The sequence below is a fragment of the Aptenodytes forsteri genome, unplaced genomic scaffold, assembly GCF_000699145.1.
Source record: "Aptenodytes forsteri isolate BGI_AS27 unplaced genomic scaffold, ASM69914v1 Scaffold184, whole genome shotgun sequence".
Lineage (NCBI taxonomy): Eukaryota > Metazoa > Chordata > Aves > Sphenisciformes > Spheniscidae > Aptenodytes > Aptenodytes forsteri.
Window position 1 is genome coordinate 2,564,392 of NW_008796078.1, and position 25,129 is coordinate 2,589,520.

The 25,129-nt window shown below is 38.2% G+C and overlaps 1 protein-coding gene across 1 annotated transcript in view; it reads right to left on the minus strand.

The window, feature by feature from the left end:
• TRIP12 (thyroid hormone receptor interactor 12) overlaps window positions 1-25,129 on the minus strand; it is a 77,239-nt gene that overhangs the window by 29,173 nt on the left and 22,937 nt on the right. The window contains exons 3-13 of the mRNA XM_019474021.1: window positions 19,480-19,605; window positions 17,712-18,511; window positions 9,661-9,766; window positions 6,220-6,356; window positions 5,170-5,253; window positions 3,699-3,794; window positions 2,561-2,709; window positions 2,192-2,227; window positions 2,009-2,104; window positions 1,501-1,593; window positions 1,204-1,365 (exon numbers count right to left, since the gene is read on the minus strand). Coding sequence (XP_019329566.1) covers window positions 1,204-1,365; window positions 1,501-1,593; window positions 2,009-2,104; window positions 2,192-2,227; window positions 2,561-2,709; window positions 3,699-3,794; window positions 5,170-5,253; window positions 6,220-6,356; window positions 9,661-9,766; window positions 17,712-18,511; window positions 19,480-19,605 — 1,885 coding nt within the window. The remainder of the gene's footprint in view (window positions 1-1,203; window positions 1,366-1,500; window positions 1,594-2,008; window positions 2,105-2,191; window positions 2,228-2,560; window positions 2,710-3,698; window positions 3,795-5,169; window positions 5,254-6,219; window positions 6,357-9,660; window positions 9,767-17,711; window positions 18,512-19,479; window positions 19,606-25,129) is intronic.

Genomic DNA, 25,129 nt, shown 5'->3' on the forward strand with positions numbered 1-25,129 from the left:
GTTCATTGAAACACTCAAAAAAGTTCATCTGAACATAATAAAACACTTTTACTGTAAGGGCGGTTGAACACCGGAAGAGGTTGCCTGGAGAGGCTAAGTCTCCATCCTTGGAGTTTGGTTTATTTTTAAAAACAAACAAACAAACAAACAACAAAAAAAAGACAGCTTGACATGGTCCTGGGCAATCTGCTCTAGTTGACCTTGCTTAAGCAGGGGATTAGGACTAGGTAATTGAGAGGTCCCTTCCAACCTCAACTATTCTGTTAAGAGCTAACTCAAGATTATTTTTTTTTGCCAGAAAAATTCCACTTCAAAATTTCTTGAAATCTTACTTTTGTGGGCTGTAGCTTCTCTTCAGAGAGCAGGAGTCAGTACTTGTCCCTACTACTGCTGAGAACAGTGCTTCTTGTTTCCAAAGCACCATCTAAAGCTGACATTTGACTTCTGTGAAGCTGTCTCAATGATTCAAGTAGTATCTCAGCAAGAAGACGTTGTCAAAATTAAGAATAGCACAAAAATACACAAAAACATCACCTGGAAGCTCCCATTTAGTTGCGTTTGTTAAGGAACAAAATAACTTCTCCTTTTTCACAGGTATCTGCCAACCAAGCAGTATGTCCAAACCTCTTTTGGTGCAATAGTCACTGTGAGTGCTCATTTATGAACACAGCAGCACTGCAGGATAGGCAGATCTTAGGAGCCCCATGATTTAGGATTCATCACTTCAAACTATCGTGCAAGAGTAGGAACTTTCTTTTTAAAAAGTCACAGGCCCTCCCAAAAAGTCAAATCAGGAAAACACCACAAAAATTGAAACTGAAGCTTTTCTGAGTTTGAAGCGGGAGGGAACCTTGCAACTCATTTGTTAAGAAAAAAGAACAGTAATGCTACTGGATTTCCTCTTGCTGATGAGCAAGAAGTAAGGACTACAAACCCACTATTATTCATGCTCCAAGTTAAAGAACCTTATTTATCTAATTTTACAAAATCAATAGGGGTGTCATGAATCCTTACAGCATGTTTACAAAAAACAAAAGGTCCATACGCATGTTAGAATATCACAACTTGACAGTATAGAAACTTTAAAGCAATTACCACATTGCAAAGGCAAATAATACACAGTAAAGAACTAAATATCTGGAGGCAACTTTATACTACTTTCAGGTCAAAATTAAAACTTTCCATTTTATAATAGCTTCTTACCTGATGGGTTAACCTTTGTGTAAGCAGTGGCAAAGAGTCTGCCACGAAGTGAAACTCATCAGGTGTTATACTCTGGCAGCAGTTGGCAGCAATAGCTAGTGCATTCCTCTGTGCATTTATACTGAAGAATTCCAGATACAGCAAACAGTCTGCCAACCCACCCTATAATAAAATAAACAAACACTTTCACTCTCAGTACTGCTAAAGTCACAGAAACTTGTTTTCTTATTTCATCTTCACAGAAGATCATCAAGATGTAGAACCGGTAGAGGTAAGAGTGCTTTCTTTTTTACTTACTGCCTGCAAAATGGCTTTACTATGCCTGCGTGATAACATCTCCAGGGCTGTAAGCGCCTGCTCTGCCACATCAATGCACTGAATAACTTGCAGCTATGAGAAAACAAGAAAGCTTGTAGATTAATTTCTAAACCAGTTTGTAAAAATAATAATCTTCATTAACACTTGGCCTGTACTGAGACACATATACTAATGCAGCTGCACTGCTAGCTGTAATCAAGCTAGCCAATTTAAGGCTAGATCAGCTATATAGCTACTCCAAGAGTTACCAGTTTGTATAATTACACAATACCTTTGCAACACCAATCAGACAAAAAGTTCTCAGCGAATCAGATAGTGCTTTTCAGTAAGGGCGTGAACAAAGAGTAAACCTGTTTTTAAAAGCTTCTCATGCATTATGTATTATCTTGTAAGCTACGAAAAGAGGCCGTTATCTTAATGGTATATCCTAAAGTTAAAAGATAAAATCCCCTCAGATTAGTTTAATGCTGTTTTGATTTCATTTTACCTTTTCCAAGAAGACAGGAATTGCATCTACCACTACAGCAGATGATCTGGGAAGTGCTTCCATCATATATGTTAAGGCCCGACATGCATGGTTCATCTATTAAATATATAGATATTTGTTTTTAAGTTCAGATGATACATTTTTCTATTCCAAAAAATTTCTTAAATATTACAAATCACTTACAATGTCAAAGTTGTGCTCCATCTGCAGCAGTGTTATCTGTTTTTTAAAAAAAGTCTTGTTAGTTTAGTAAAAAGTATCTAGATATCGACACAAATAAAGGGCAGAAATCAGTATTGTAGCTTTTCACTTAGGACTTTGAATTTTGCTAAAAGTTTCAAAAGAGCCACTACCTATTCTTGAGCTATTACAGAATTAATAGGACTAGCAAAATTTAGCAAAACATGCTCTCAAAACCAAATAATGACATATCTAGATAGATTCACATACATATATAAAATTAAGAATATATAATATAAATTAAGACTATTTAAGCAAGCTATTGAGTGAAATATTATATCCTCCAATAGAAATACGAGATTTAATCTTTACCAAAGCTGGTACAACACTCTTGACTGGAAATCCTCCTAACGTTTCTTCATTTCCCATGACCAACAGCTGGCACATCTCAATCACTGCCTGTAGTTGCTGACTTTCATCAGTGGCTTGGAGACCTTGCAAAAGCTGTTGGGCTTTAGAACCTAGATATCCAGAAAAAAAAAGATTAGGAAAGAAGGTATTAGAAGACGTAAGTGTTCAAGGGAACTGTTATGCTATACTTCTGCCAGAGTGGAAGACCAGAGATAGTTTGTTTTCCTTTGTATTTGTAGTTTCACTTCCTTTCCCTGTCATAGAACGGGGGGATAGGAAAGGGAGGCAAAAATCTCACTCTTGGCTGTCTTTCCAGTCCAGACTGGTCAGCACAGGGAGTCCACCACACTGCTCACCACCGCCATCTTGCCAACCTACAGCGGGTGCCAGAACCCACACCTTTATAAAGCAAAGGACTTTTCAACACACCCCCTGGATAATACAGCACATGGAGTATCCATGAGACCCCATCCTCTTCTTGGCAGGCAGTGTAACAGGCTGCCTTTGGCTCTCCTGGGAAGCCAAACAGACTTGGACTAGAAGGTACGCATCTTATCCAGCTGCATAATGCAGACATGGTGGAACAAGACTAAGGACCCATGTTCTCACTGACACACTGTCTGAAGGAAGCTGTTTCTGTCTGAAACCTAAGACGCTTTTGAAACTATAAACAACATACCCTAGAACTGACATCTACTAATAGTTTTAAAGCTAGCTTAAGCACTTGTTTAAAGCTAGCAAAAAACCCAAGCGGGTTGGAGAGGTCTTTTGTTAAGCAGCCCATCATGCAAAAGAAAAAGATAAGGAAGGGGTGAAAAGGCAAGAACCCTCCCTTCCCCACCTAGAAGGGAACATTAAAGATGCCCCAAAAAGGAAAAGAAAAGAAATATGGCTAAAGCAAATTTCTCTTCCTTATAGGAAGGCAAGCAAATTAATATTGTTGACCACGGTCTAGCACTATCATGACATACAAATCTCCAACAAGTAAAATATTACATTAAACTATGAAGCTAATACAAATATTAGAATTTACTAGTGGCTGAATTCTACTAGTCTGGAAGTGGAAAGGATTAAGTCAAGTTAGACAAACTTTGCTTACTAGCTCCACTTCCAATTGTCCTGTGGAAGAGCTGCGACATCCGAGGACCAAGAGGGCCAAACAGGTGAGGAGGAAGACCCCTAGCCTCTAATAGAGCTAAAAGCAAACAGAGGATACCAGCCATTGTCAAAGCTTCTACATATTTTTAAAAGCTTAAATTCCACGATGCTATAATTTAAGACTACTAGAATTTTGATACTTTAAGAAAGAAGAGTTAGGATTAGATGACTGCAGCTACCTCAGTTTCCAAAAAACACCAAAAAGATTACCTTTAGGGAACAAATAACTCATTTTTGTATGCATCAGAGCATTAAAGCCCTTTAAGAAGTCACCCACTGAGTTTCCAGTTATATATTTCACAAAGAAATCTGGTCTACTGAATTGTTCTAAGTCTAGATCTAGAATAGCAGATAAACCAGACTGTAATTTCAAATCTGAACTCAAACTACATAAAATAGGCTAAACTTATCTTCACATTTTCAGGAACTGAGCAGCACTGTTAATCTGAAAAAGTGACACTGAAAAAAGGTTCAAAGCTTTATTTGTTGATGAGCAGGAGAGGGAAGAACTCTGCTAGATATTAGGGGTTTTTTTGTTTTGCTTTTGAACACTTTTCAGTAGTCTTACTACAGCTAGACTAAGTGGGTGATTCTGATTTTTATTGCAGCAAGCATGACTACTGCTGATCAATACAATAACAATTAATAGTAAAAACCAATTTAGCTCAATGCTCCTAATGCATACCTATGCTTACTGAGGACTATAAGCAAGTGAACTGGTAGTGACACAGCGCTCACTTCCACATTAAATATCCAGATTAACCAAAACTTGTCATTTGCAAGGGAGATCATGATCTCGGAACTCCTTGCAATGTAGCGGCAAAATCATTAAAACAGTTGCAGGACATGCAAACTGAGTTTCCACCTGTCTGTGCTCTCAGGTTTTGAGACCTGAATCCTTTAGCCCAAGCACAAAAGCAAGCATTTTAAGAACTTTCAGATTTTGTTTGGTCCAAGCTTACAGCAACATGGGTATCAATGACAAGCAAAAAAAAAAGTGTTATCCACAAGCAGGCAGAGTAACAGCAGGCCTAACCTGGCCTGTCAACTGAAAACATTCTTGCAAAGACTTATTTTCGTATTTGAGCTTACACACTTAATAGGACTGAGTTATCAATTCTCTCCCCCCACTTCCTCCTGAAAAATCATCAAAAGTAGTGTATTATGCACCATGCAAATAAGCAAGGACACTGTGCCACCCCCTCTAGACATTACTTCCAAATTCTTGCATCTTTAGTGAATTAAAGCTTGTAACTCCGTACTTTAGAACTACAGTAAGCAAAGCAACACATTCATAGACAGAGAAACAAAATACAGCCTTCCCACTACATTTAATACAGAATTCGGGTAGGTATGGCTATTTATAGGCTGCAAATGAAATAAAAAGGGTAAATTAATAACAACTTTTATACCTTGTAGTCTTCCCATCTCAGAATCATCTGACTCACTTTCTCCAGAGGTTGTCATACCTACAGCCCCAGCAACAGAACTAGAAGCTAAAGAAATAAAATAGAGATTAATGCAAGTTAAAGTGCCTTTAAAGCTACAAAATTCACATCAATTCCATCATCAAGAAAAGTGTCCACCATCAGAAGAGTGCTCTGCATTTAACATTGCCACCATCATACTTCTGTACAATTGTCGTTTTACATAAAGCCGTCTACAGGTCTAACATTTTCCAAAAGCTGAAGAGAGAGGCTATATCAACACAAGATAATGAATTAAAAAAAAAGCTAGGTCAGCAAATTACCTTTCAGACAGATTTTCCTGTATCCTTAGTAAATTTATGCTTTTCTTATGTGTTATGCTGCACCTAGTTTCTGTTAATTTAGACTTTTTGTACTGATGTAGCTAGCTTTAAGCAGAGAACATTTGAGATTTTCTACAATCCAGCATAATTACGGGAAAGCTCCTTTGAACTCACTACTGATTAGGACCAGATGATAAAATTAAGTACTATTTAATAGGACTGTGCAAGTAAGAAGATTTAACTTGGTTACAAATTTCTCCAGTACAGACACACTCGGCCAATTCAACAGAAAACTTGTAGAATATTTATAAGTAGTTACAAAAGAGCTTTTACAGGTAAATGCATGCCTTCTGTATTCTGAACAGTTTGGTGTCTCTTCAGTTGGCAGTACAGTAATTTATACAGCATCAGCTGAAGTTACTTTAAAAAAAAAAAAAAAAAGAGGTAGACGCCTGAAAACTAAAGTCTGCTTTATTGGACATAGTTTGGAGACTACAAAAAAGCATGACTGAAACATGTACCAGATATCCAAGAGATCAGATTCAAAAATAAAGGTCCCTCTCACTCAAAAACCTTGCAGATTTATTTACCAGCTGTACCAGCTTAAATAATAATTTCTCCCCAGAACTTAATCCATTTAATTATTTTTAAATGCAAAGTAGTTTACATCAGCAACTATACTAAAAATGCTTCAGTTGGAATTTCTTCTTACCTGCAGCTCCCTGGGGAGCCTCATCTGTACGCGCAGCTGAAGAGTTAACTCCATCCTGGTTGTTGTCAGGATCAGCCATCTTCTCCTGTCGGCGAGCTTCAGCTGCTCCTCTTTTGCCCAGGCCAGAGCCTCGCCGACTAAAGATTCAAAAAACAAAAGTTTTGGACCTTATGAACTAAGACAAAGATTTATTAACGTGAGACTACTCAAAACCAGATAACATTTACGTAGATCACTACCACAAAGTTGCACAAACTAACAGAACTGTGTAAGAATCAGTCTTCACAAGATTATCCAACTCTTCTTTACCCTCCTTGCCCCACACCATGGCAACGATTTGTTTATACTAACGCATTACAGCTAGGTCCTTACATTATATCCTTCAAGACAAGGCAGTCTACTAAAATATAATAGTCAATATGAGCAAGATTAAAGTGACTGTTAGTTACAAATCACATACACATTTGAGAAGTTTGATGACAGAGTAACTATCTTTAAAGGAAGTTCTGAACTACTGAAAGCACAAAGAGAACTCTGATGTTCAACTTTGTTTTCAGTGCCAGATCAAGTATGAGGGCATGAGCCTTTTTAAATTTGCTTTTTCAAACACTACTGTCATCAGCACTACAAATATATATGCCTACAAAGTAAACAGTCAAATTCAAATGTACACTTGACAACAGAATCAAGCGTCAGAAGCTTTTTTTTATGGCATGGAAGAGGGAAAAGAAGTTGTGCTGGAACAACTAAACGTAGTTTAGGCATAAGGAAAAAAAAAAATAAAGCTTGTTAAGGCTTCGTAAGTCTAGCTTCAGAATATATGCAACTACAAAATTTTTTTGCATCACAGGACACATTTACTCTCCCCTCCCATTTAATCTACCAGCTGTTTAAAATTATTAGTGACCTTTAAAGGTCCCCTCCAACCCAAACTATTCTATGATTCTATGACTAATTTTCCCCCGCATCAGAAGGTATATTAAGTACTTAGATATTTGTCGTATAGTTCAGATGCAGCTGCTGACAAGCTGAGTCAGCTCAACAATGTACACTATTAAAACAGACTCCTGGGTGGAGTTTTCAAAATAGTCATCTATTTTATTATTCATGATGGACAGTAGTTCAGCACTCTCTCTCTCAGTGCTTAGTATCTTTTTAAACAACACCTTCTTAAGGAATGGATTACTTAAATTTGTAATATTGGCTTTGGGTGTTTCTTTTCCTCCACCCTCACAGCTGAGGGACTTACTGAAGGTCTGATGGTGACAAATTCTATGCACTATCCATGACACTGGTGTAGAGAGTAACCCAGCAGGCCTGAAAAGCTACAGCTACTTCTACAATAGCAAAGTAAGATAGACAAGGCCAGTTTTCATGCATGAAAATGACATTAATATCAACCCACTGCAGTGATCATGTTTCATTATCTTAAGTTTTACCTGGTGCTAGCACAGGAGCCCGTGGTCTTTTGCCGTGTGCTCCGCCGCAAACTGGGGAGCTCAGCAGGTGGTGATTCACTGCGCTTCTTTGTAGATTTTCTTAGACCTATGTAATATGTAAAGAATTGAGTATATCAGTATATCAGTCTTTAAATACACAGCAGTTTTACAAAGAAATAAAACTTCAGTGTACACGAAACTTCTATGTAGAAGAACAGCTTCTACTTAAGAACCACAATAAGCCCACATCAGCTTTTAGTCACCTTACACTGAACTGCTATACCAGTAAAAGAAAGGTTCAGATACTTTTACTCATTATTTTGAGTTAAGCAATACTAAACTCAAAGTTGTTACCTAGACACCTTTTCCTAACCTACAAACTACAGTTATAGAAGAGCTTCTAAGTCTTTCTCATGCTAAAACAGATATGAGATACAAGTTTATTATTTCCACATGTTGATGTTCAAAACACTTAAAAGAAGATGCTTTAGCTTTAGACAAAGAGAGAAAAAGAAATTACATTGGGGGGGGCAGTGGTGGTTGCATCTGTTTTCCCTCACCTCTGAGTAAATCTGTACAGCATAAACTTAATCTTTTTCACTAGCTGAATCATCATTTTTAGTCAGTTTTCTTCACATTAGTATGGCTTAAGAATAACTGCCTTAAATCAAAACCATGCTCCCCTCCAGGAGTCAAGCACTGCCAGTGTTGAGATCTGTCGTGTATTATTTGTGTTCTTATTTCAACCACATCCCTTCAACCCCTATCACTGTCATAAGGTCTTCCTTGAGGCAAATAACCAAGCGTATCTTCACAGCTTTGGAAAAGGAGTTCAAGCTTTTAATTTAGAAGTATTTGCACTGTTGAAGACTGACCCAACTGATATAAATTTGCTCTAGGTTATCAGAACAATGGCTTCATGACACACCCCACTGCAGAACCAGGTAAATCTTAGACACACAAAACCCCCACGCAACACAACATTCTCAGATGATGAGCAAGCTTACTATCAGGCTGAAATATCTCATAATAGCTTCCAGACCAGAAGGCTGATAATTGAAGTGTTAAAAAAAATCAAAAATCCTTATCAGGCCCAACTTTACATTTCAGTCCCCCCCACCTCTACAATAAATAGATAAAAAAATAAAAAAGAAGAACCCCATAACATTCGATTTAGACATACTATTACTAGAACAGATGTAAATGGTTTTCAAAAAGTGAGAAAGTTAGATCACTGCTCCCTCTTCTGGCAACAAAGCAAAAATAAAACATATTTAAATGTGCAATGTTTTTGAGCACAGTACCTATCAAACTGGCTCCTGTTTATTTCCTTAATCCTAAAACATTCCAGGAATGGGCTTCGTAAGTCTAGCTTCAGAATATATGCAACTACAAAATTTTTTTGCATCACAGGACACATTTACTCTCCCCTCCCATTTAATCTACCAGCTGTTTAAAATTATTAGTGACCTTTAAAGGTCCCCTCCAACCCAAACTATTCTATGATTCTATGACTAATTTTCCCCCGCATCAGAAGGTATATTAAGTACTTAGATATTTGTCGTATAGTTCAGATGCAGCTGCTGACAAGCTGAGTCAGCTCAACAATGTACACTATTAAAACAGACTCCTGGGTGGAGTTTTCAAAATAGTCATCTATTTTATTATTCATGATGGACAGTAGTTCAGCACTCTCTCTCTCAGTGCTTAGTATCTTTTTAAACAACACCTTCTTAAGGAATGGATTACTTAAATTTGTAATATTGGCTTTGGGTGTTTCTTTTCCTCCACCCTCACAGCTGAGGGACTTACTGAAGGTCTGATGGTGACAAATTCTATGCACTATCCATGACACTGGTGTAGAGAGTAACCCAGCAGGCCTGAAAAGCTACAGCTACTTCTACAATAGCAAAGTAAGATAGACAAGGCCAGTTTTCATGCATGAAAATGACATTAATATCAACCCACTGCAGTGATCATGTTTCATTATCTTAAGTTTTACCTGGTGCTAGCACAGGAGCCCGTGGTCTTTTGCCGTGTGCTCCGCCGCAAACTGGGGAGCTCAGCAGGTGGTGATTCACTGCGCTTCTTTGTAGATTTTCTTAGACCTATGTAATATGTAAAGAATTGAGTATATCAGTATATCAGTCTTTAAATACACAGCAGTTTTACAAAGAAATAAAACTTCAGTGTACACGAAACTTCTATGTAGAAGAACAGCTTCTACTTAAGAACCACAATAAGCCCACATCAGCTTTTAGTCACCTTACACTGAACTGCTATACCAGTAAAAGAAAGGTTCAGATACTTTTACTCATTATTTTGAGTTAAGCAATACTAAACTCAAAGTTGTTACCTAGACACCTTTTCCTAACCTACAAACTACAGTTATAGAAGAGCTTCTAAGTCTTTCTCATGCTAAAACAGATATGAGATACAAGTTTATTATTTCCACATGTTGATGTTCAAAACACTTAAAAGAAGATGCTTTAGCTTTAGACAAAGAGAGAAAAAGAAATTACATTGGGGGGGGCAGTGGTGGTTGCATCTGTTTTCCCTCACCTCTGAGTAAATCTGTACAGCATAAACTTAATCTTTTTCACTAGCTGAATCATCATTTTTAGTCAGTTTTCTTCACATTAGTATGGCTTAAGAATAACTGCCTTAAATCAAAACCATGCTCCCCTCCAGGAGTCAAGCACTGCCAGTGTTGAGATCTGTCGTGTATTATTTGTGTTCTTATTTCAACCACATCCCTTCAACCCCTATCACTGTCATAAGGTCTTCCTTGAGGCAAATAACCAAGCGTATCTTCACAGCTTTGGAAAAGGAGTTCAAGCTTTTAATTTAGAAGTATTTGCACTGTTGAAGACTGACCCAACTGATATAAATTTGCTCTAGGTTATCAGAACAATGGCTTCATGACACACCCCACTGCAGAACCAGGTAAATCTTAGACACACAAAACCCCCACGCAACACAACATTCTCAGATGATGAGCAAGCTTACTATCAGGCTGAAATATCTCATAATAGCTTCCAGACCAGAAGGCTGATAATTGAAGTGTTAAAAAAAATCAAAAATCCTTATCAGGCCCAACTTTACATTTCAGTCCCCCCCACCTCTACAATAAATAGATAAAAAAATAAAAAAGAAGAACCCCATAACATTCGATTTAGACATACTATTACTAGAACAGATGTAAATGGTTTTCAAAAAGTGAGAAAGTTAGATCACTGCTCCCTCTTCTGGCAACAAAGCAAAAATAAAACATATTTAAATGTGCAATGTTTTTGAGCACAGTACCTATCAAACTGGCTCCTGTTTATTTCCTTAATCCTAAAACATTCCAGGAATGCTGAGTTGTGGTACTGAGGGATGAAACGATAACTATGCAGTTTCTGACTGGATAGTTAATAGGAAAGGGAAAGTGATCTGAAAAGCTATTATTGACCTGGTCAATAGTCTGTCCTTTCAAACATTGTACTATATTTGACCCAGGAACACACTGTTGAGTGCAGTTAAGTTCCATGCAGACAAAGGTTAACCTGATCACAGAATCATTTAGGGTGGAAAAGACCTTTAAGATCATCAAGTCCAACCATTAACCTAGCACTGCCAAGTCTACCGCTAAGCCATGTCCCTAAGCACCACATCTACACGCCTTTTAAATAGCTCCAGGGATGGTGCCTCAACCACTTCCCTGGGCAGCCTGTTCCAATGCTTGACAACCCTTTTGGTGAAGAAATTTTTCCTCACGTCCAATCTAAACCTCCCCTGGCACAACCTGAGGCCATTTCCTCTTGTCCCATCGCTTGTTACTTGGGAGAAGAGACCGACCCCCACCTCGCTACAAGCTCCTTTCAGGTAGCTGTATTCATGTATTTACCACACACCTGGCTTACTGACTCAAGAAATTTGGCAACCTTAAGAAAACAACAAGGTTCTGTATTTAACAGCCACCAAGCACTGAATTAAAGCAGGCCAGCCACTTGAATTTTCAGATGGTCTGTACGTACAGAACAAAGTATGTAACTCTTTCAAATATTCAAAAAAGCAGTAGCATTTTTACTACGTATGCTTTCAAACCAAAAATTTAAGTTGAAGTTGCTACAACAGAAATACATGATGACTCCAACCCTATTTACGTACAGTAAGACACTCACAGGCCGGGGGGAAAGGAAGAGGAGTGCGTCATAAAGTAGAGATACAAGACAAAACCAGTTTGAAACAGTTGTAGCAGGATCCCATGCCATAGCTATCTAAGCTTCTCAAGTACTAGAAGTACACAACAAAGCTCCCCTCATGGCTGGTTGTATTTTACAATAGAAAACGCATGCTTTAACTGGCACTAGCATAGCACTGTATTACTCCACAGATAAAATGTGTTTACCACTCTGAGTTCATATTACATATATGGAAAAGTAGGCTACTCGGTACCTGTAACAGTATGGTGAAATTCTAGTGAGATATACTTTTGCTTTACATTTAGAAGAATAAGTTAATCACCCTGTTACAGTAGAGTTCACTGGAAAAATATACAGATACATTTTAATTCTTTATGTCAGCACGCCACTTACTACTTCAAATCTGTGGGTGCTCATTTGCAAGCAGTCAGACCTAAATATTAAGTAACTTCATATCAGCTTAGTAATAGGCTATCACACATCCACTGTAAGTGAAATAAGACTGACTTAACTTGGATCAAAATAGGATTTCTGCTAAGGGCAAAGGTTTCACAAAACAGCAGAGCTAGCTTAACAGCTTGCTGTTGTTTAGCAGTACGGTACACTCATGTCTTATTGTCCCCAAAGCAATCCCAATACACACAAAGTGCACACCTGATAGACTTTCTTGCTCCATTAGTATTCTGCCAGGTTGGTGAGCTGAGCTTGCTTAACATGGGTCAGATGAACACAGACACCATGAAGCAGTAGGGCTATGAAGCTGTGAAATGGGCTGTCCTTCTCCATAAGAGAAAAAGTATTAAAGTATTTGCATTGAATTAGCTGAGCCATCTCTTTAAACTGAATTACCTCAGTAAGAGGGTTTTAGAGAATGTAAAGGAGTTACCCAGTTACCGCTTGGTGGATGAGCTGCAGAATGTATCACAGCCTGAGCACCCAGAAGAGTTGAGCTCATTTTCTCCTGCTGCTCAGGAAGAATGTTCTACTTGTCAGATCTTTTTGCATGTTTCTCTTTTCTCAAGTCTTTATTTCTCTACCTCTGATGTACCTACCAGGGCACATATGAGCTTCCACCTCCCTCTATTAATTTCAAAAGCTAAAAAGGAAGCGACAAAAGACTTCTCAGAGCTTGTTCCCTTCCTGCTGTTCAATGCCACTCTCTGCCCTTAAAGTTCATTGTTGAAGAAGGCTCCTTAAGTCAATCTTACCACCTGCATCTTTTGCAAATCCTTTGAGTCTTCCCAATACTATAAGCTCAGGACTGCCAATTTCTTCAGCATAGGACTGAACCTTCTTCCTTTCACTCGCATTGTCATCAAAATTTGATCTCCCCCTTAACACACTGCCAGTGTGCTCTCCCAACTGAGCGTTAGTCCTGTATCTATAAGAGTTGCAGGAGGCTAACAGCCCCAAGCCTTCCCTGGTAAATAGGACACAACCAGCATTCAGAGAGATGGGATTAGAGATGCCCTGTGACTGCCTCACGAAGGAAAAGACAGCAAGGGATTTCAGGGGAATTGGTTTGATGTTCATCTCCAGAAGTTGTTTATTCAGCACTATTTCTGTAATATACAGAGCTATCGTCAAGAGATCTGTTTCAAAGAGCTAGTAAAAGTTATGAACAGAGATGGACTTTCAATAAACGAAAAGAAAATTAGGTTTAAGCAGTTCATATTCAGCAACTGCAAAAACTTTAGATGTAAACTTCAGAATTAAAGCAGAGGCATAGGTTTCCTTATGGCAAACAGATATATTGCTTATGCCCTGACATCATCCTATCTGCATGCCAAACACTCATGTTAATGACTCTGAAGGAAAATAGACCCAAACAGGCTAAACCTGAAACAGCACAGCCTAACAGAAATAAAAAGAAAAAAAAAAAATCTTAAGAACATCTTCACATTTAAGTGTGTTTACTGGTCAGCATTTTTTTTTTTTTAAAGGCATTTTTTGTTGTGTGAAAGAAACAAGTTCTGAATGCAGCTGTAACTGCATTCACTTATTTTAAGTCCGAGTGTATTACCCAAGCCAGAACAAAGTTAGTCAAACTTTCACAGTCCATAACCTGGAAAGCCCTTTATTTGCAGTTCAGAAAGACAATCAGTAGAGATTTACTTGTTAGGACTGGAAGTTTAGACTTCAGATTGGCTCCTGTGTTGGGCTGCTCTCCTCCTCACGCAATAAAGATAGGGTGAAAATAGCTGTGGCAGGGGAAGGCAAGACAACCTCCTGTCATTCTAATACTCCACTATTCCCATCCCTCAGTACCAACCCAGACATCCCCAGCTCTTGATTACAGCCCATCACAGCAATTAAAGCAAGTATCTCCAAGCTAGTCATCTTATTTTCTCAATCCCAAGTCCACAACTCTAAGACTCTAATGACCATCACGCAATAGCACTGTCACCCACAATCCCAAATAAACTAATTCAGAGCTAGTTTCAGATTCTTTTCTCCCTCACCTCTGCCAAATCCCTTGAAGCCAGGAGTTATACACCATTCACACTCCCGTGTTCACTTCACGTGGCTTTTTATTATCCCAATAATCCCTCTAGCCCCCCAAATCTTGAAGCATTAGGTAGAGGCTTCTCAGTCAGGGACAGCTACCCTAAGTTACCCTGCTTTCAGCACTGTCCCAGCCATCATTGCCAGCTTCTTCCTACTTAAGGGCCACAAGACACTACAAAGGGCAGTAGAGACCTCCCTAATAATGGAGACATAATTAAGCTTGGTTTTATATTGTTACATAGCAGCAAGATGACCCAATTCACAACATTTAAAAAGCCCCTACAAAATACAGGGCTTGAAGGGGATGTGAAAATAGTCAAAGCAAGAGAGCAAAACAAGAAACTTGCCTTCCAAGCCACCCCCATCAAGAAATATATAGCTACAAAAATGGCGGTGAAAAACTTCAGTCTAGCCTGTTTTTATTCTTCCAACAAATTCTACAGCTGTTGTTCTGTGATGTCACTGCTCAGTTACACAGACTGCTGTGTAGCTGAAGACTCAGAGTCACCTTGGCTGCATTTAACACCAATTATCCAGTGGGGACTGGACAAGACACTTCAAGGTACTCCCCTCCAATACGTGAAAAGCTTCTGCAAAGATGGCAACCATGTCTCTCCTCATTCTTTTCTTCAGTAGACTAAGCCAGCTCAGCTCTTCTAGTTTTTCCTTCAAAGATCACAACTACTGATAATTCTTTTTGTACTTCCTGAACTGCAATACCCAGAAGTGAACAGCATTGCATTTATATAGACATGACTGACCGTATGTTAGCCAGAATAATCTCCCCTCTCCTCCCATTTTTCTTCCTAGAACCACTCCCCCCCATCATTTTTCCCCGAAGTTTTTGCAGCTCCTTACAGAGTTATGTTTGCATGTTTGTTTTTTGTTTCTCTCCCACTCGTTCTGTAAGCCCTATTTCAAACTTCATACATCCGTTTTATATTATACCCCTATACAAGCCTACTGAGTTGTAGCTTTCACTTTCTACACAGGATTACTGTGACTTCTAAGGACACATTTCCAAGCAGAGGGGTGTACACCTCAATAATTAAATCTAGATGTTTGCCTTACTGCTTTAGAAAGCTTTAGGGGTGTTAATATTTGTGTGAAAAATCACCTACTTCTGCTCCCTTATCCTCTAAGGGTACTAGGCTTGCTACAGAAAATAAATTTAAATTTATCCATTCTTCCTTAAAAACCTGCCCTGGGGGTTTATTTTCTTAATATTTCTTGACACTTCTCAGCATTATCCAAAATGCATATTTTGTTAAAATATTTCAAATTTGTCCCCATATTTTTGAGTTAGTGAAGCTGTACGACAGACAAGTTATTTCCTCTTTTTTTAAAAAAGGGGCTAAGCTAACAATAGTTACTGTTGCTTCCAAGATCACTTCAATCTGTTGTCAAAGAGCTCTAATGCACTATTTGAAAGGGTGAGACTATTTGAAAATACCATAAAGTTTAACACTTTTCTTCTATTCTAGATTGAGTTCTTACTCCTAGTGATATTCAGTATAATCACTTACTCCAATGGTTATTATGTTGAATATCATTGATCCATGATATTCAACATAATAACCATTGGAGTAAGTTTTGCTGTAAGCTACAGTAAAAATAAAGAGGCATTAGACATTTTAGACTACTTAGTATCACCTGTTAGTACTTCCCCCTCCTCAAATTGGGACGCCACCTAGAGAAAGTAACTTTCACCTCTATTGAGTAGAAATGTCTCTCACCATGCTTTGTGCCCCTTACCAGTGACTTTTTATACATACACACATATAGCTACAGTCCATACCAACTTGGTCTTGTGATATATACTTGAATGTCTTAGTTCAACTTAAGTTTATCTTTTTGCAAAAGATGACTTTCAGGTCATGGAAGAGCTAAAGCTAGTCAAGCTGGCTTTCTCAGTACATTCTTTGCGAAGACAGTTCAGGCTCATATTCTCAATGCTGTTTTTCAAGCTACTCAACACATACTCCCCTTACATTGTGCTATCCCACCCTTCCCCTTCTCACTCCTTGCTGAAGTTTTGTAATTTGTCACATAAATTACTCTCTGCCTTCACCTTCTCGTTGTTCACTTGTTGGAGGTAAATTCTTTCTCCTCCCTGTTGCTTTTCTTCATTGCTAAAAAGTTGCCTGTAACAAGGACAGGCTTAGCTAAGAACTTGTTGGTCAGTCCCATTCTTGCCCGATTGCTACCCACTTCCCCCTCTCTCCACCCTGTGGAAATTCAGAGTTTTTACTCTGGAATTCATCATCCAGTTAAGTCTTGAATCATGGAGCAGGTAGATAAAACCTTGCCATAAAGAAAGTAACTCCTCTCCCCTTCCCCAATGCCATTCTTCCTCAATTAGGTTAGGTCATTCCAGAATCAATACTCCGGTCATGCAAGTTATCCAAAACAAGCCCGTTTGGTCAATTAAATCTATTTTGATTATACAGGAAGACATCCAGTTGCTCTTGTTTATTTCACATATTTCCTGCATTAGTATTAGCTATAGACATGCCCCAGTTGGGACAGGCTACTTGTCATCATGTCTAGGTAAACGAAAAACAGTAAGCAAGCTTAGGAATCCAACTTCTTAAGTCAAGTTTTAGAGAATACATACTGTAAGTAAATCATACAGTACACAAAAGCAGCATAGTGCATTTCAAAAAAAATTTTGTTCAAGGCACGGAGCTACAAGCATATCTGCACACTAGCAAGCAGGTGCTCTGCTTGGAGACAGCCTATATTTTTTAGTGACAAAGTCCAAGAACAGTACCTGCTATTCAAATTCCACACCAGAGAGAGGACATATTTTGTAGGAAAAATTGAAAAGATAAAGTGACTCACGTCCTAGGCACTAGGTACACTAGGTTTAGAAGACTACTGTTCTTAAAGTAACATCAGAGATTCTCACAGTAAGGAAAAATTAGGAAAGTGGGCTTGAAACAACAAGCCACATATTATCTACTTGTTTTCCAGCATTCATCATTCCCACTTCAGGACAGAAGACTTAAGAAAATGAGAAAAGAAAAAGTCTGACAGGAGGAATCTAGTCAAGAGAGTTTTATAACATATATGTCCCCATCACAACATCCAACTATTTTGCATATATTTTATTTTTAAAAATTGATTTGCAAGACAGAGAAGCAACTTAAACTTACAGAACACTGACTGTACTTAAATCATTTGCTTTAGCTATAAATAGCTTCAGTCACAGCTTTACTTAAAAGCTCAGCAGAACACACTAAAAATTAATTTCTCTAAGAAGATCCCAAGAAGCCTGAAAACAATGGAAGTATTTGTTTAGGAGACTTGATTTTAAAATCATATATGCTTATTCTTCCACAAAAGAACAACTTACTTGCTAGCTTAGCCTGTAGTCCTGAAGGTCCAGGTTTTGATGTCTCCGACTTGGAAGAGCCTGGTAGAGACAGTTTTGTTTTAGGGAGACTGACTTTTGGGCTGAATCGAGCAGCCCAGTCAAACTTTGAAGAGCCACCTGTTTTACTCGGTTCTTTGTCCCTGCTACTCCTTCTTGGACTGGGGCTGGATGCAGAACGGGAACGTCTAGCCTTATTCTGGTCCTTTCCCTGTTTCACTCTGGCACCCTGAGGAACAGTAGAAGAAGCAGAGGCAACAGCAGAAGAGGAGGAGGATGTGGAAGCTGAAGAAGAAGAATCAGTGATGGTGCTACACCCAGCTTTGGCTGAGGTCACCGATTTTGAAGCCAGCTTGGAGAGTTTTGCTGACTTTTCTTCAGCGCCAGTTGATTCAACTGCTGAACCACTCTTTATACAAGACAGATTCTCTGTCCTTTTCCTCTTCTGACTTCGGGAGCTACCAGCAGCTCCACCCTTTCTGGTGTGAGCCTTGCTTGTTGATGGCAATTGTGTAGACTTCGGCTGTTCTTGGTCTAAGTGTCTTCTCTTAGATTTAGTATGTGGCTTGTTAGTTTCCAAGGAAGTTTCAGTGTGTTGAAGTGCTTTGGGTTTTTTAGCAGAGCTAGGAGAATTGGTCCTCCTGTAATCTGGACTAGCACTGCGTTTAACTCCTCGAGAATTGTCTTTCTTAGGCACTTGCCCCGTTTTTTGCTTTTCTGAAGTATTGACTCTCTCTGGATCTTCTTGTTGCGGTATTAAAACAGCAGATGAACTACAGCCTCTGTAGAAGTAAGCAGGAACAGTGTTAGTGTTGAATTCAAGAAACCTCACAGTTGCAACAGTTTTGCAAGATAAGTGTCAGCATTCTCTAATAATAAAGGAAACCGCAGGTAAGAAACATTGTTGATTATTAAGTTTACATTGAAACAAGAAAAAAAACCATGCTTGTATGAGAACAGTCATATTGCAAGTCTTTGCTAGCATGAAAACTAAAATAAATTGCAAAATAAAAGCACAGTACAGTGCTTTTTTTTAAAAGAGGAAGATATGAGGTAACTTGGGTATATTTTACTATCTGATTTTTTTTTTTATAGATATGTCGAACTGATTAAAAAGAAAAAAATTCAAGCCATGAAGCTATTATCTGAATGTTTGAGAATGTAAGTTCCAAAAGAGAGTAAGGAGTGTTCAGTAATGCATAACTAGTCATAACTGGATTCTAGTTCAAGGCAGGCTCTTAATGAAAGGATAGTTTCTCATCAATCTTGAAATTGAGGTAATGAATCACACACAAAAATGGGAAAATTCTCTTCGACATCATAGAAAACTATTCCAGTGTATCTAGCAGAACTGTATGAAGACCAGACAAAGCATGACCAAGATGATTACCCTGAACACAGGCATACTTTAGATTATTACATGTTTCAATAAATATTGGACGTTGCTCAGAACTCCTTGGGCAATCTTCCCCCAACATGAACTGGGAAAAGGGGAGAAAGACCTTGCAAGTATTCCAGGACTAGTTATGCAGAAATCATGTCCTCCCCATCACTGATGGAATGCTCTTAGTTGGTGAATTAGAAAAACAAAACACAATGTGCAACACTGAAATATATCCACTGAATTCAATACCTAGATTAAAATCTATTAGTCATACATTTTACAAGAACTCTGTATAACTAGATACATTATACACAGTTATGAAGCGCAGATAGCACTGATTAACATATGAATATGAAGCGCAATTACCTTTTAGAAAAGTGTCCCTTGGACTGCTCAGAAGTAGTGTTAGACTGCACTTTGGGTGTCTTTGAAATAGATTTTCTACTCTCAGGAGGGCTATGTGCCTTATGTTTTGCCTGCCCTAAATGTGACCTGTCAGCAGAAAGTCAAAACAGAAAGCTATCAGGATTCCAAGATACAGATGCAAACCTGTAGGTGGAATTATTATTTATTTTTTGGACCATTTACAAATATTAGTTTACAGCTTCAAACCTTTCCATATCAACCCCTAACATTAAAGCAGTATTTCAAAAGAATCACCTGGTGCAGTTACAAATCACTACCAGTGTAACTGTTTTGTAAAGCACACAATTATTTAGTCATTTTAAATGAATAAAACATCTTCTTACACCTGAGCTGTGCAGATAAACTCAAATTTTTCTGGTGTGCAAGGCTACCGAATTGTTCACTTCAGCATTAAGCTAGCACAGTAAGGCACAAGACTAGAGCACCTGTCAAAGACCTCTTCTCAGAAATAGATACATACTCATCAACCTCAAGATTCCATGCATTAAGACTTCATCCAGTTACGAGCATTTACACGTTTGTCTCTTTGCTCTTCAGTTTAAGAAAATCAAATGCTCGGAATGGGAATGCAACCAGTTCCACTTGGTAGGAAAGCTCAACCCTGCCAGTTATTTTCTGGCTGCAGATCCACCAGCAGTTCAAAGGATTGAGAGCTGTTTGGTAATAGTTGAGGTAAGAGGAATGAAGAAATGCACGCTACCAATGAAGGTAGTCAGATGAGACAGGAAACCTGTGATGTAGAGAAAGGCATGAGTTTCACATAGATAAGCTACAAGAGGTCTTCCAAGCAGCTTTCAGCTGCATGCAAAAAATCGTTTATTGTATGAGCTCTGGCTGGAGGACAAAGATCATACTATACCATAGATAAAATTTAAGACTTAAGTTACATCTTCACATATTCCATGTCTATTTTGAAAACCAATGAGAATTACCATCTGCAAGACTCAGAAAAGACAGCTCATCAGCATTTAAAACAGCATAGTATAAATAATTGCTAAGGCAAGAGACATCTCACTTGTAATTCCCTGGATAAAACACACTTTTGACTCGGCCATCACCAGGAAAACTCTACTGCTCATATCCTACCTTTACAGAAACCCCAAGCACCGCTAACCTTTACAAAACTTCAAACTAGCCTAGTATTAATGCTGTAAGAAGCAACGTTTCAGAGTTAAAGAACTGCTGATTATATACTTATATGCTATTAACCTAGGCTATCTAGTCCTTTGAGTTGAGCTATGCAAACATCTTTGAATCATATGGGGGAAGGGGAAAAAAATGTAGACTTCAGATTTAAGTGTCCTGCTCCAACCCATGACCCCAAACGTCAAAAAGTTTAGGCCAAAAGAGTAAGTGGAAGAGGTAGAAGAGTTCCACAAGCTTTCAAATAGCTTCTTCCAACCAAATGCCAGAAATCTAGTAGCAAAGGCAGAGCTAAACCTGCTGTTGACCAGAAAGTTTCACCATCCTCTTAAGGATTTCAACACAAACTTTAACATAAACCTTAATAGGAAAAAAGTACCAAGTCTAATCACCTAAGTGATAACCACATGATAATTTGCTTACAGAGTCGAAATGGTAAAACTTCAGTAATGTGACTGTTTTCCTTGATAACTTTCCTTCCTCTGTTTTCTTCCAAAGTATTTTCATTTAGTCAGTTACTCAAACAGATGAATGCACCTAGACAGCACGTATTCAAAACATTTTCTGTGGCTCATCTTTCTAAGAGCATAACAGTCTGAAAAGATTAAATTAACAGCATCTTCTCCATACTCCAGTGATTTGTTTTTATTTCTGATACTAGAATAAATCATTTTTACTATCAAAAACAAGTGAAATAAAACAGTTAGATCTTTAGCTCACAATAGCAAACTCCATCAAGGTAAACTTGGGAATGTTTCACCTAATCCTGAGTGTTTGGATTTTCCTTTTCCCAACAAAAGATTAAGGCGTGAAATTTAATTTTGCCCTTGAAATGTTTTTATTATGGGAGTAACAGAAGTTATTACATAATTTACACTTGGCAGGAATCTCTTTTTATGTAAGCTAACTGATCAGGGTTCACTTACTCTGAAGTATATTTTAAAAGGTTATTCTCCCTTAAAGATTTTTGTTTTGCTTTAATTAGATCTGGATTCAACTTAGTGCTTTAAGTATTCACAGAACACAAATAATTGAAGATCTTTTCAACTAAAATATGGCTAAAGCAATATATCAAAACATCAAGTACTTATTAAATCATGCACTGAAGAGTTTCCACTTGTTCCAGGCTTCCCCCCTTCCACCTTTAGACCCTTCAGGTTCTTACAAGTTTTACAAACATAAATTGGACATTAGCATGAGATTATGTAGACCAATAAAGCTACAACCATAACCTGGGGATCATGAACACTGTATCATGCAGACTATTTGCATTTGCTTTATTTTCTTTATCCATCAAACTATCAGTAGAACTAACACTCATAGCCAGAGCAGAAAGGTTACACTAGAAACGTAACAAGTGGGGAGGCAAAACTGATGAGGATTTTTTTTTAAATTTTATTTTTAAAGACCTACTGTGCTCTCACTTCTCATTCTTTGAGTTAATCATTCACCTTGCATGTGTTGAAAAGAGAAGGTACACTAGACAATAGCAACTGTACGTGCAGTAGCATGTCAGTTAAGAGGAGCATGATATTAACTCCTCTTCTCTAAGATTTATATGATGGCAGACTGACAATTTGGAGACACTGCAGGATTAAGTTAAAAGAACTTTAACCATATACCAACTAACAAGTGCCATTGTCCCAATTTATAGTAAGGTTGTGACAGCTTGCTTAAGGTCTCGTTAAAAGTTAACTTACATACAAAGGTAGGTAGAATAGTCTGATGAACTAGAAACAAAAAGAGTAAGGGTTGGAGAACTAAGTGCTATGAAAGGTACATGGGCAGCTGGAGGTTGATTCTTGTTAAAGGCTGTAAGCTACCTGTACTTTTGCCCATAATTCAAGGCTTTTAACTCTTAACTTACCTAGTTACAAGCTCTTTGGTCTTTTCCATTAACTTTTCATTCATTCAGAAGCTTCATTTAAACAAATACTCTAGCAACAAATATTTTGAGAGGCTAAGTTCCTCATTAGTGATGAAAAATGATACAGTAAGTATTTATGAGCTTGTGTTCGTCCATTTCCATTCGCAGGGGCAGGTCCAGGAAGATTGAGCACTTGCTGCACCTTCAAGTGTTATTTTGGGGTGTGTGTGTCCCCCCCAACAGTTTCGTAACCCACTCCAAGGCTTCACTCAACTGGGCAAAGCAGTCTGCTGATACACATCTTAATGCACAGGCAGACACTCAGTTTAGAGTAACACACATACAGAAGTTGACAAGTGACCCACCATTTAGTTTGCAGTGTTTATATAAACAATCCCGTGGAAACTGCCAGCCCTTAGCTTTCCTTAGAAAAACCATAATAAAGAACCAACTAGAACCTGTCCTCAAAAAGTTACTCTGTGCATATTAAAAAAAAACCCATACCTTTTGAAGTTAGTTAATAAACAAAGTGTTTCATCTAAGTCATGTTCCTCAGCAGCTGGGAGTAAGGTATTAAATGCTTCCAAATATGAAGTCTACAAAACTAAACACCCTTTTACTTCTGTCAAAAGTGAAATAAAAAAAAAGCAATAGCACAGATGAAATAAGCTGTGTAAAAAAACCCTACTTCCTCTCCTCAGAAATACTCCACCTGTCTTCCCCACCGATTCAAACATTAAATCTAGTTTTTACACAAGTCTCAGGTAAGATGTTAACAGTTAACATATTATCAAGACTGGTCCAAAACCAAATCCTGTTCAGAACAAAAGTAGTATAACTGACAAAAGCATTCTTCTTGCTTTAGTATTTGAAAAAGGTCAGCCCAAAGAGTTTTCCAGATTCTGCTTATACCAATGTCCTCTATGCAGCTCACAAGGATCTCTTATTTCTCATTTAGCCTTCAATCCCAAATGCACAAGAACATGTATATAGTATATTCCAAAAACATAAAAATCTGTTAAAGTATCATACTTTCATATACAACTGCAACAGCATAACAGTGATTTATGTCAAGTTGATATCCTACTTAAATACCGCTGTTCCTAAAGATTTCAGAAGACTGACAATATGCAGATTAAAAGATAAACACCACTGTCATTTCATGCCACTAAAAAAATAAATTTTTGTAGCACTAGTAAATAGTTTAGCACATAGGACCACTTCCATTACTCCATACCAATATACTGAAACATTGCTCACGACTGAAAGGAACAGTCAACTGCACCACTTTCAGAAAAGATCTTATTGTGTGCCTCACAATATCACTTCCAAATTGCTCCCATTCAGAGTAAATACTATGGCACCACTGGGAACTTAAGCCACAAGGGCACAATTCTTCAACACACATGGTGACAATGTAGATACAGAGTTAAGAAAGTGACAGTAAGTACCTTCCACCCCCTCCTCCTGCCCGCATGAAAAGAATGCTCTCATTAATGCATCTGCTTCCCACTCCTCTTTGGTTTACTGCTGCAAATGGAAGCTTTAGTATCATTATCGCTTCCTTACAAACCTGCAAAGAGTCATCCTTCAATGGAAAGTGCTGGAAGATATAGTTCAGACAAGGGTTCATGCTGTACAATTAGGAAGGTGCCATCGTAACAGTAATTCTAAATTAGGAGGGTAACACTGAATACTTTTCAATCTGGTAGTAAAGCCAGTAAGAACTATAATATCCACAAGAGCAGGAAGTCATCCAAAGCACAGAGTTATTTCAACATCACTACTGAGAACAGAAGGTGAAGAATCACATTAGTCCAACTTCACCAAGGCCAGTTTGGTTATGTGCATACATGGGGAGGAAAACAGTTCACCAGTTTGTACATCTGTTTTCAAACACACACCCCTTGCTTCTTTTAGAGAAAAGCACACATCATGGATGCTAAGTTTACTTCCAATTTGTGCTGCAGCAATCTTTCTACAGTCTGTGAGCCTAGCATCATTGTCTGGTTTTTGTTTTTTAAACAAATGCAACTGTAAAAATCAAACACTCAAAGCTCATATCAAGTAACCGTGTTGAGTGTGAAATGGCTAGTAAAACTCCAGCGGAAGACACATCACAGGCTTCCCCCACTCCATTTTGACTGCAAGTATTGATGTTACTAGGTTACATCAAATAAGCCCAATCTAGAAGAAAATGGGTTTGCGTTGTTGCTTCCAGGTTAAGCCAAATCTGCCAGTCTTAGATGTCACAAGAGGAAGATTCTGCATTTATGTTTTACATACTAGACCAGAAAGGAGTTTGGAATTTCCAAAGTCTTCATGCAAGTGAAAAGTAGCTGCTCAGCAAGTTGAATTGATAAAGTTTTAACAAAAGACCTTTAAGCTGTAAAAAGGTCAAGGACTATAGAAAGACATACATTAGCATTTCAGCTTGGAAGTGATATCATTCTCCAGCCTCTCTCCTTTTTAACACCTTCCTCAACTGAAGTCTATCGTAGCGTTCACTCCAGTCAGAGCACAAGAGACAGAGGCAAAGTTAAGGCTATTACAAAGCCATTTGGCTATTCTACCAACAGC